A 12,795-nucleotide genomic window follows, 5' to 3' on the forward strand; every position below is an offset into this window, starting at 1 on the left:
TGTTTCTTCTGGAATCAAGCGTATTAAAAAGAGTTTCTCCTGCTTTTCTTGGAGTAACTGTCTCTACTGTCCAGAGAAGCAAGCTTTCTACTAGATTCTGGAGGAGGAGCATTGCTGTGAGGATTTGGTTGCATTTAGCAAGGGATGGTGAGGTCAGGATTTTGGATGATGACCACCACACCTCATCCCATAAAGTGCAGGTTTCGGTTAGGTTAAGGTGTAGATTATTGTGTGGATTAAGGTGCAGGTTTAGGTGTAGATTAAGGTGCAGGTTAGGTTTAGGTGTAGATTAGTGTGTAGATTAAGGTGCAGGTTTAGGTGTAGATTAATGTGTAGATTAAGGTGCAGGTTAGGTTTAGGTGTAGATTAAGGTGCAGGTTTAGGTGTAGATTAAGGTGCAGGTTTAGATGTAGATTAAGGTGTAGATTAAGCTGCAGGTTAGGTTTAGGTGTAGATTAAGGTGCAGGTTTAGGTGTAGATTAATGTGTAGATTAAGGTGCAGGTTTAGGTGTAGATTAATGTGTAGATTAAGGTGCAGGTTTAGGTGTAGATTAATGTGTAGATTAAGGTGCAGGTTTAGGTGTAGATTAAGCTGCAGGTTTAGATGTAGATTAAGGTGCAGGTTTAGGTGTAGATTAAGCTGCAGGTTTAGATGTAGATTAATGTGTAGATTAAGGTGCAGGTTTAGGTGTAGATTAATGTGTAGATTAAGGTGCAGGTTTAGGTGTAGATTAATGTGTAGATTAAGGTGCAGGTTTAGGTGTAGATTAATGTGTAGATTAAGCTGCAGGTTTAGGTGTAGATTAATGTGTAGATTAAGGTGCAGGTTTAGGTGTAGATTAATGTTAGGGTTAATAGTAATTGAAAATGACATTTTCTTGTCAGAAGCTGGACCTTCACACACGAGCGCGCGACAATGCGAGGCCTTGAACACACCAACAAGAGCTAGGAAGGTAGCGTACAGGGGGGAAGGTTGTGTACAGGGGGGAAAGTAGCGTACAGGGGGAAGGTAGGGGGGAAGGTAGCGTACAGGGGGAAGGTAGGGGGGAAGGTAGTGTACAGGGGGGAAGGTAGCGTACAGGGGGGAAGGTAACGTACAGGGGGAAGGTAGCGTACAGGGGGAAGGTAGTGTACAGGGGCGAAGGTAACGTACAGGGGGGAAGGTAACGTACAGGGGGAAGGTAGCGTACAGGGGGAAGGTAGTGTACAGGGGCGAAGGTAACGTACAGGGGGGAAGGTAACGTACAGGGGGAAGGTAGCGTACAGGGGGAAGGTAGCGTACAGGGGCGAAGGTAACGTACAGGGGGAAGGTAGCGTACAGGGGGAAGGTAGCGTACAGGGGGAAAGGTAGCGTACAGGGGGAAGGTAGCGTACAGGGGGAAAGGTAGCGTACAGGGGGAAGGTAGGGGGAAAGGTAGCGTACAGGGGGAAGGTAGGGGGGAAGGTAGCGTACAGGGGGAAGGGGTAGGTGTGTGCAGTGCCAGTGTTTCAGTACTGTCTCTTCTCACTAATCATATTCATTGATATGCTGGTATTTGTTATAATATTTTGATGTGAAGAATTTGGGCTGGAAAGCTGGTTTGGGATCCAGATGTTCTTTCCCAATAGCAGGATTAACCAGACCCTCAGTCTATCCAGCTGCCCGCTTCCTAAACAGTAAGCCCCCCTCAGTTCAGTGCGGCATCTGTGGCCTCTGTATTGGTTTATTGGTAATAAAACTTCTGCATGTCATGGTGACCATGATCTTTTGAAGCTACTGACATTTACACCCACTCTCTCTCTCCATCTCTCTCTCTCACACACACACACACATACACACACACACACACCTTCTCGCATGCACTCACTCTTCTCATGCTGTATGAATGAGTCTGATTTGACTTCAGGTTTATGCTGCCTGCAATTAAGAGTGTTTATGTGGCACGCTGTGACGTTAAGTGTGTGTGTGTGTGTGTGTTTGTGTGTGTGTGTGTGTGTGTGTTTGTGTGTATTACTACACAACAGCATTAAAACAAGCATGTCAGGAGCTTTATTGAAAGGACAGCTAGTTAATGTATAAACAGCGGTAGAGGAGCAAATATCTACATTCATCGCCCAGGTGCAGGCCACGCTTCTACAGTATTTACATTTCTACACTTTTCTTTAACTTACAATTAAATACCACGCTTTCTGTTCAAGTCATGAAGAGGTTAACCACAGCATTTCTCTCGTAAAGTGCTTCCAGGTGTTTGAAAAGTACATTTGACCTACGTGATTAGTGTGCATGTGAGGACAGCAGGCATTCCTCCAGGGCTCCACTCAGTGAGGCTGCCTGCGTGTGTAAAGGAGAGTGTGTGTGTGTGTGTGTGTGTGTGTGTGTGTATTAAGGAATCTCGTGTAGGCACTCAAATCAGTCAGGCACGTCGTTGGATTTTGGTTTATAAGCTTCGGACAGCATGTCTCACCTTGTGTGTGTGTGTGTGTGTGTGTGTTTATCGTGTGTTTATACTCTTACAGTCTGACTGGGGTCGTCTGGGACGAGTGTGATTAAAGAGGCTGGAAGTGAGGGAGTGACCTTCTTCTAAACAGTGCAGGACTACAGTGGAGATCGGGGAAAGGGGACACTGCACTCTATACACTCTTAAAAATAAAGGTGCTACATAGGGACAAAAGTATTGGGACGCCTGCTTATTCATTATGTTGTTGGATGTTGGAGTAACTGTCTCTACTGTCCAGGGAAGAAGGCTTTGTATGACTGCATTCAGCGATAGTGAGGTCAGGATGTTGGATGATGACCACCACCACCACCCCGCCTCATCATCCCCAACTCCTCCTAAGAGCACCACCATCATTCCTTCAGTCCTCCCACTGCTTAATGCTGGGAGGCTTTATACCCCTTTATATAGGGTTATGATGATGTTGATCTGCTCCAGTGAGTCCTATTCTTTTGGCAGTACTTCTCTACAGGGACTAGACAATCGCGTCCCTCAACTTCCTACAGCAGGTCCAAATGTATAAGTATGGGTCAGTTTGATCTGGATTGAGACCACCTGTATAGGATGGACCAAATACTGGTCCAGACCAAACTTGCGGAACCGTGTAGCACCTTTATTATTAAGAGTGAACAGCAAGCTGCTGCGAAAAAGAACCAGAACAAGTAATTCCACAGTTTGGGGCCCAGTCACTGTAGCTTGGGCCCGGTAGGGCCCGAAGCTTGCTCTGAACCTGTTGCGTTCTGAGAGGCCGTTGCCGAGTAAACCCTGTTGTCGCATCTGCTTCTCGTTTAGGTGTTATCCGTAACTGTGAGGACTTCTGGGATTGATCGGGGACGACTCCTCTCTTCCACTCTGGCCGATGAGCTGGTAAAGGCGATGGCTAAGGTTCTGGACCTGGCAGGTGCCTAAAACGCAGCCCACTCGCATCAGCTGACCGTGCCCATGACCGTGACCCCGCGTCCCCGTGAGGGCATGGCGGCGACCCCGTCTGAGAGCGGCAGGGCTGCTGGAGTTGTGGGTAGGCAGTGTGCAGGAATGCCTCGGTGGGGGCTCTTTGTGCAGGAGGCTTCTCCAGACCGAACGGCGCTCGTGCACCGCTTCATTCACTGCAGCTGAGGGCCTGGCAACCGTCTCCAAGGCCATGTCGCCTCCTACCTCCACCTCCCAGAGCTTTCTGGGAAAATTCAGTCTGGGAGAGAGTCGAATAAGAGGGGGGAAGAGAGACAGAGAGAAAAGTGAAGGTCACATTTGAACCATGTTTTGAACCATGTTTTTTTAACTATTGGGACACAACATGGACAAAAGTGTTGGGACACCTGCTCATTCATTGTGTCTCCAAAATCAAGGGTATATATATATATATATATATAATGTTCCTGCTTTTGTTTGAAGTAATTGCTGTGAGGATTTGATTGCACTTAGTGACAGTGTTAGTGATAGGATGTTGGATGATGATCCCCAACCCATCTCCTCATCCCCAACTCCCCAACTCATCCCAAAAGTACTGGATGGAGCACCACCACCATCATTCCAGAGAACACAGTTCCTCCACTGCTCCACAGCTCCTCAATGCTGGGGGGCTTTACACCCCTCTAGCTCACAACTGGCATTAGGCGGCATGGTGCCAATAGCTTCATAATGTTTATCTGCTGCAGAGAGTCCTATTCTTTTGGCAGCACTTCTCTACAGGGACTAGACAAGCTGTGTGTGTGTGTGTGCATTTGCACATCTGTGTCAGCAATAGGTGCAGCTTAAAGTAGCTGAATGCATTCATTAGAAGGGGCGTCCACAAATATTTGGACATGTAGTGTCTCTCTCAGCAGTGAGAGAGTTTTACTGTAGAAGCTCCAGATCTCATCAGAACAGATAAAGCAGAACATGAATCCAGTAAAAAGGAGAAACAAGAGCTTCTCATTCTGAAGAAAGAAAGTAGTGAGATCTTGTCGGTGAGCTAGTCTGAAGAACAGAGCTCGGTTCCTCCAGGGTTCTCCTGGACGCCCCCCAGTCCAGCCAGCACAGCGTGGAGGATGTGTTCACCTCCATCAGCAGCAGCAGCAGCAGCAGCAGCTCACCTGATTTACCATCATTAAGCCCTGATTTACCCCCAAACCAGGTGTTGATCTGAGGAGAACTCTAAATAACACTAGACTCCATGAGGAGAACTTTGGAGATGTTCTAATGATGAACACAGTGATGGTGAACCACCACCACTTTCTGTAGGAGTGATATTAGTGTATTATGTAGGACAGGGTAGGGGAGTGTTCCTTCAGGCCATTCTTTGGTTATCTGTGAACTGGAGTAATGGAACTTGGACATTCTCTCCTTTTTGTCCCTCCTGATTGTGTGTAAAGGAGAGCAGCTGTGTCTGGCCCGTCTCCCACAGAACGAAGGTTACATTTTACTCTTAGAGGTGTGTGAATGTGTCTGGGAAAGATAGTGGGGTGAGAAGTGTTTCCTGGTCTCTCTCTCTCTCTCTCTCTCTCTCTCTCTCCTGCTCTCTCAGCGCTGCTTCATTCATTTTCTTTTCAGGAGTTAGACTGAAAGCCTCCTGTGTCTCTAAATACCTGGCTGTGTTTCCTCCTGCTATTGTAGATGGAGAGGCTGGTACGTCGAGGATGGGGAGTGTGTAACTGCCACAGTGACACAGTGAATTTCAGTAAGAGACAGACTCCTCTCTTCAGTCATTACATGGTAAAATCTGAGCTGATTTCTGATCGTGATTATATATATATATGATATGATTATTATATATATGATATATAATATATATATATATATATATATATATAGAGAGAGAGAGAGATAATATTATATATATATATAACATAGTAATTGAACAGTTTAGTCAACTGTTATATATATAATACATATATATTTATAATAAATTATTAGTAATTGAACGGTTTAGTAAACTGTTAAGCTGAGAAATCTGCTGGCAGGTTGTAATGGCAACACGATCTCCCTCTCCCTCCCTCCCTTTCTCCCTCTCCCCCCTCTGAGCCGTGGACGGGCTATAATCTGAAAGAGAACCTATGCGATATGTGATACGCAGTGTTAGACCTAGAAGCTTTACAGGGATTAACGTATGAGTTTCACTTTAGTCTGATAAATCCACGCTGACCGCTGGGTTATTAGCGCAGGAGTGCAAGTGACTTTACAGGAGACTCGGGGGTTGTGTTAAAGGGACAGGACGACTGATGTGACCTCTGCTTTCTCTGCTTCCTCTGCTTACAGATTACAGACAGTGTGTACCCTATAACCCTAGCCTTAGATTTGAACACCTACTATTCACTGCCTACTCAATTATTCAGTATACTACATTTATTATTCAGTATACTACAAACTACTGACAGCAAATCTTTCAGTTTGTACTAATTATTCAGTTAGTACTTATTCAGGAACCACAGGTTATTCAGTAAGGACATATGATTCCATCTCTAGCTGTTTAATAATTATTCTGTACCTACTAATTCATTCAATAAGTAGTTATTTAGTAACTATGAAATATTCAATACATGCTCATTAATAAGTACCTACTAATTATTCACCTATTAGTGAATCACAATCTCATTTACAATCTACTAATTGTTCAATAAAAAGTATTTTTTCAATACCTACTAATTTGTTCAGTAAATACAAATAATTCAATAAGTACATATAATCCCTCTCTTAACTGTTTAATAAATACCTACTAATTTATTCAATAAGTAGTTATTCAGTAACTACAAATTACTGAATACATGTATATGAATAAGTATCTGCTAATTATTCAGAATCTAATTATTATAATTATTATAAGTTGTATTCAATAACTTCAGCAACATTTATATTATGTACTATGGTCAGGACCTACCAAAAGTGCTCCAAGGAAGAACAACCAGGTCCTACTGAGGTCTTAAACACAACAGGCCTTAAAGGATCTGCTGCTGACGTGAGTCTTGGTGCTCCAGATACCACAGCAAGACACCTTCAGAGGTCTTATGGAGTCCAAGCCTCGACAGGTCGGAACTGTTTTGGCGGCATCTACACAAGGAGGAACCTGCACAATATTAGGCAGGTGGTTTTAATGCTATGGCTACTTTGTGTGTGCACTGCTTAGTATATAGGGCACTTCTAGGTTCCACTAATCCCTAACAGAATGTTTATAATCGGGATCATTCTGGACTAGTGCACAAACACATTCAGCCTTCAAAACATTCGTGTTCTATTAGGAATAAAAGGGGTTTAGATGGTTTACTTGGTTGCAAAAGTGCAAGTGATGCAATTTGCTGGGTGTTAAGATGAACTGTGGAAGAACAGAACACCTACATCCAAGCAGAGAGACTTTCCGCTCGTCTGGTGGGACAAAGCAACCCACTGTAACCAAGCTTTGGAAGGTTAGAGAGACATCAGCAGTCCAAAAGTCAGGAAGCATCAGTTCCTTCTGCCCTACAGATCATTTCGGTGCTACAAATGGTTCTGTGAGCGATGGCATGGGACAACCACAGCATTTCAAAAGTTTGTCCAAAAGTTTGTGGACACCCCTTAGTTGCACCCATTGCTGACACAGATGTGCAAATGAACACACACACAGCTTGTCTAGTCCCTGTAGAGAAGTACTGCTACTAGAATAGGACTCTCTGGAGCTAAACCTGAACCTATTGGCACCATGCTGCATAATGCCAGGCGTGGGCTATAGAGGGGTATAAAGCCCCCCCAGCATTGAGCTGTGGAGAACTGTGTTCTCTAGAATGATGGTGGTTGGTGCTCCATCTAATACTTTCGGGATGAATTGGGTTGAGTTGGGGATGATGAGGTGAGGTGGTGATCATCAGAACATCCTGACCTCACTAACTAAGCTCTTGTCGCTGAATGCAATAAAATCCGCACAGCAATGTACCTCCAAAATCTAGTAGAAAGCCTTCTTCTCTGGACGGTAGAGACAGTTACTCCAACAAAAGCAGGATCAACTCTTTTTAGTAGTAACAATGAATGAGCAAATGTCCCAATACTTTTGTCCATGTAGTGTATGACCCTCATGGAAGAGCCATCAGAAGACTCACTTTTCAATTTTAGAAACAAGTTTAAATGTAAGATAAGGATTGTATGGAGAACAGAAGAGGTGCAGAATTTAATGAAGAGGAGACCTTTCCAACTGTTAAGCATGGGGGTTTGTGTTGCAGCCAGTGGCACGGCTGCACTTTCCTGCATCTGTATGATGTGTCCTTGTCGCTGCATTTTGACAAATATGCTATCAATGAATAGAAACAAATCCGAGAATGTTGTGTCCGGCTGGAAAAATGGAGTGATCTGCCCTCTAGTGGGAGCCTCCAGTAACACATGTAGCGCCCAGACAAGCATGGGAACAGTTATGTCCACAATGCAGCCGGTTATCTACACAAATGCAAGTCAAGATGGGAAGTTCAGCTCCAGAAAGTAAAAATCCACCCCAGGATTTTGTTCCAACAACTCTGCTCTGCTGCCCAGGCAGTTGGAGCAAAATCCTGGGGCGGATTTTTTTACTTTCTGGCCCTGCACCTTCCATCTCAGCAAGTATATCTCTGCTGGGACACGTGAGAGCTACACCTGACCGAATGGCACGCAGCACCGAGCTAAGTGAAACACTGAGTCTCTCTGAGCAACGCTGGAGGCACGGGACAGCAGAGGGTCTGGCTCTGTGTGTGTGTGTGGTGGGGGGGAACAGACGCTGGAACCCAAGTTTGGCTCCTACTCAATCTGGAGTCCAATCAAATGTAGGCCAGCTCAAGAAGGACTGAAAGCCGCCTTCCTGACCAGGGTCACCAGTGCTTTACAAACACGCTCTCCTCTTAAACACAAACTACTACTAATAATGCGTGACGCATTGCACCTGTCAGTACACACCGCCCGCAGAAACAGCCTCGAGTGAACTTAATGAACACTGAACAACAGCCTCTACTGCGGCTCTGAGCGCTCAGGAGTGGCCTGTAGCTCATTTCAGAGCTTATTTCTTACTAAACATCAGCCTCTCTACACTCACCACACCACACACTGCCTCTTCTGCTCATACACGATACAGACAAAAGTATGTGGACACCTGCTTATTCAATGTATCTTCTGAAATCAGGGGTATTAAAAGAGTTAATCCATGCTTTGGTTGGAGTAACTGTCTCTACTGTCCAGAGAAGAAGACTTTCTACTAGATTTTAGAGCATTATTGCTGTGAGGATTTGATTGCATTCAGCGATGAGAGCGTTAGTGAGGTCAGGATGTTGGATGATGATCACCGTCCCATCTCATCATCCCCATCTCATCCCAAAAGTCCTGAATGGAGCTCCACCATCACCATCATTCCAGAGAACACAGCTCTTCCACTGCTCCACGGTTTAATGCTGGGGGGATTGATACTGTTGCTGAATGCATTCATTAGAAGGGGTGTCCATAAATATTTGGACATATTGTGTATTTCACAAAACCCTGATTTCTCAGTCCTCACCTTTGGCTTAAGGTGGTGTCCACATACTTTTTGACTGCAGCTAATAACCATTTCCAGGCAGCTGTTTCCTCAGTTCGTAAGGTAGTTAAGACATGGCAGTTAACAGAAACGATGGTGGTGGAAATGGTGGAAGAATGGAAATCCGAAAATCCTCCAAATAACTACTGAAAGACTCTTAGCTGCTATAAATAGCGTTTACAAGCTGAAAAGGGTTACTAAGTACTAAGTGCCCGGGAATCGAACCCACAACCCTGTCATCAATAGTCCGGCGCTCTAACCGCTGAGCACCACTACCCTGTATTATTGTTTCTTTTGTCCATTTCATTTCTAGCTCCGTCCCCTGGCAGAAACTAGGGCACCAAAGTGTGATTATTATTATTATTATTATTATTATTATTATTAAGACTGCATTATACAGCGCTTTTCAAGAACCCGAACCCACACAGTATACGGCACGTCACACACAATCTGGAAACACACCTATGATACACACAAATAGGCCGAATAATACACTCGGGCAAGATCTGATGGAGGAGTAGTGTGGGGTAGGCTTGAGGAGATTATATGCGAGAGCAAAACCCATGGAGAGAGAGTTAGACGGTTGAAGCAGCGAAGGAAGAGAATGGATGGGTGGATGGAGGAATGGCAAGTCACCCGGTTCAAGAAGACCTGAGAGTCTGAGAGGGTTTGTAGGGAGCAAGAAGATCAGACGGAGCAGATCTTTTAAGATCCTACGAGCTCTTCAGGGCTTTATAAGTGAGTAGAATATTTTTGTGGTGTTCTACAGGAAGCCAGTCAAGTCCTGGACCTTCGTCCTGGAAGTTTGTGAATGGAAGAAGAGCTAATGCCAGCTAGAAGAGAGTTGCAGTGGGGGGTTGGTCTGAGTTTGGAGATATTGGGGGGAAAATGAAGTTTACAGTCCCAGAGTTGATGTAGGAACGGAGTGTGAGAGGTGAACAGCCTCTGATCACGTCCTGTAGCTCCACAACACGTTCAGATAAGACCCGTCCCGCTGTAAACGTCATGAGGTCTGCTGTGATGAAATGGGCCTGCAGGACGTGTTTGAACGTACCAGCATCTACTGAGCACAGTTACGCAACACAGCCGAGCAGCCGGCAGCCTGATAAGCTGCGGCTCCAGCTGAAGTCTCTCAGTTTCACATTCCGGTTCACAGGCCGGCGAGTGAGGTGCAGTATTTCTCTATCCCACTCACACACACACACACAGAGGAGGCCATGCTTGTATACGGGCACTAAGAGGAAGGAGGCTGATTTGGAGGAGAGAGGAGTGCTGGCCCGGGACGGACCGGTCGGGTCATTGTTATGTTCTTCTGGCCATTGTGAGGCCGAGGAGGAGAGGAGCGAGGAGAGGGGAGGCTGCATCACAGAATGAAGGCCTCAGAACAGTTCCCACATTACAGCCCAGCAGGAGGCCTCACACACACACACACACACACACACACACACACACACAGAGCTCTGCTGAGACTGAGATGTACGTTCTGCTGTTAAGGATACATGATGTGGTAATCGTGCTCCTGCTCAAGGCACAGGCTAAACATGAAGAAACTGGAACAATCCACCTTACATAAGGTGTGTGTGTGTGTGTGTGTGTGTGTGTGTGTTTGTGTGTGTGTGTGTGTGTTTGTGTGAAAGTGAAAAAGAGGATTTAATTCCCTGTTGAACATTAATGTCCTAAATCACCTCAGTGTTTGTGAGAGTGACCTCACTTTGACTGTGCGACCTTTTCCCACATCAGTTCACACACACACACACACACACACACACACACTCATTTAGAACTTGTCTGGTCAGGGCTGTCTTTTCAGGAGAGAAGTTGCCAGATGCCACATTATTATCCATCAAAGCTCAGACGTCCATGTGATGAATTAGGTGAGTGAGGTTTCTTGACAGTGTGTATGTGTGTGTGTGTGTGTGTGTGTGTGTGTGTGTGTGTGTGTGTGTGTGAGTGTGTGTGTGTATAGATCTGACTCATTTGTTAGCTCTTTTATCATTATTTTATCCACACAGCTCTTCTAAAACAGACTTTTATGGATTTTCAGCACATTATTATTTATTAAACATTGAATAGGAGATTCACTCAATGTCACCATAACAGATTTAATCAAGCTACTAAATTATAACAAAGATATAATTATATATAAATATATATTTACTAAAATACATCATATAATATCATAAAGATACTGTTGATTTATTTATATACATTTATATAAAATATTGATATAAAATATTGCCTTCCTCATGCTTCCCACCAGAGAAAGTGACATCACTGAGCCCATGATTTATTTTGATTTGTATTTATTCGATTATTTTATGCAATCTTATTATTATCAGAGATACCACAGTTGACCAGAACATTGGCACACACATAAAATATTATTTACCTACTAAAATAATATAGAATATACAGAGATCCTGTAAGCAATTCAGTTTAAAACTTTATAGAGTAAAAACAAAAAACTGAAAATTAGACTTAATTATTTAATGTAAAATGAAATAAAGAAGGTAAAGGAGGTAAAGACAGTCAATGACGTGTAGCTGGGAGTCATTTAGTTGAGCTATATTTTGTTGTTGTTTTTTGTTTATAATATAAATCAGGCATTATTAATAGAGAAAAATGAATGTAATTAGTATTATTATTCAAAATGGATTTAATAACAATTGTTTTTTAGGAAAAGAGTTTAACTAAGAGATGCTGAATGTACCGATATACTAGAATGACCACTATATATATATATATATATATATAATCAGTTTAATGCAAATTTAGGCAAACAAAAGTAAACAAATCATCTATAAAAAATGCAATTCCTGTTTTACTCAATTCTATTTAACTAATCTGATTTAATTAATTCATCTAATTTAACAGGAAAAAATAAAATGTGAATTTAACAGGAGAAAATGTAGTCATTATATATATATATATTATACTTTATATACTGTTATATTTAAATTATGTATGTATTTTATGTACACATGTAACATTAATATATATATATGTGTGTGTGTGTGTGTGTGTGTGTGTGTGTGTGTGTATTGCAGTTAAGAGGTGTGTCTCGTGTCTCTGTAGAGGAAGTGGACTTGTTTACACTTAGGAAAACAACAACACAGCCCATTTGACCAGGGGTACCCAAACTTTTGCATAATAATGAATAGCTCTGCCTTTCCCAGTGTAATTCCAACCTCTCTCTCTCTCTCTCTCTCTCTCTCTCTCTCACCCACCTGTTGCGCAGTGGTGCGGCTCCGCGTGCCATCAGCAGCATCAGCGCGGTGCAGCACGCGCACAACAACGGCGGCACTTTCATCCCACAGAGCTGAGCACGCGCGAAAGAGGCTGTTCTTCCCGCTGCAGTGTAGGAGAGAGAGAGAGAGAGAGAGAGAGAGCGAGAGAGAGAGAGAGAGAGAGAGAGAGGGAGAGAGAGAGAGAGGGAGAGAAAGAGAGAGAGAGAGAGAGAGAGAGAGAGAGAGAGAGAGTTAGTCCTGATAGGTGAGTCTTCGCTCTCTTTGCTGTCCTGTAGACCAGTGTCCACTCACTCTGCTGCCCGAGAGCACTCCGGTCACTCGTGGTGTTGTCCAGACGCGTCCCTTCGGCTCGAGCGCAGACTCCAGTGTGCAGGACGCGCGCTCCCGTGCAGTTAAATAGTGGGAGGGCGGAGCGCGCGCTGTAAAGATGCAGAGAAGCGATTGACTCGGTTCTGCTTCGGTTGGAGTGGTGTGGATGGTCAGTGGGCGCAGGAGGGGGGGGGCAGTGGTTAGTGGTAAGAGTGCTGGGTTATTGATCACAAGGTTGGGGGGTTGATGCCCAGGTCATGCTATGCTGTCAGTGTTGACCCTTAACCCTCTC

General features: G+C 44.2%; 1 protein-coding gene across 1 annotated transcript; it reads right to left on the reverse strand.

Annotated features, from left to right (window-relative positions):
- Nucleotides 1-2,099: 2,099 nt before the first annotated feature.
- adm2b (adrenomedullin 2b) lies at nucleotides 2,100-12,537 on the reverse strand. The gene is made up of 3 exons (XM_072695327.1): nucleotides 12,486-12,537; nucleotides 12,174-12,297; nucleotides 2,100-3,663 (listed from the first exon to the last, which is right to left on the reverse strand). Exons 2-3 carry the CDS (start codon nucleotides 12,254-12,256, stop codon nucleotides 3,270-3,272), a joined length of 477 nt encoding a protein of 158 aa, XP_072551428.1. The 5' UTR covers nucleotides 12,257-12,297; nucleotides 12,486-12,537; the 3' UTR covers nucleotides 2,100-3,269.
- Nucleotides 12,538-12,795: the final 258 nt, after the last annotated feature.

Source organism: Salminus brasiliensis, chromosome 13 (assembly GCF_030463535.1).
Source record: "Salminus brasiliensis chromosome 13, fSalBra1.hap2, whole genome shotgun sequence".
NCBI lineage: Eukaryota > Metazoa > Chordata > Actinopteri > Characiformes > Bryconidae > Salminus > Salminus brasiliensis.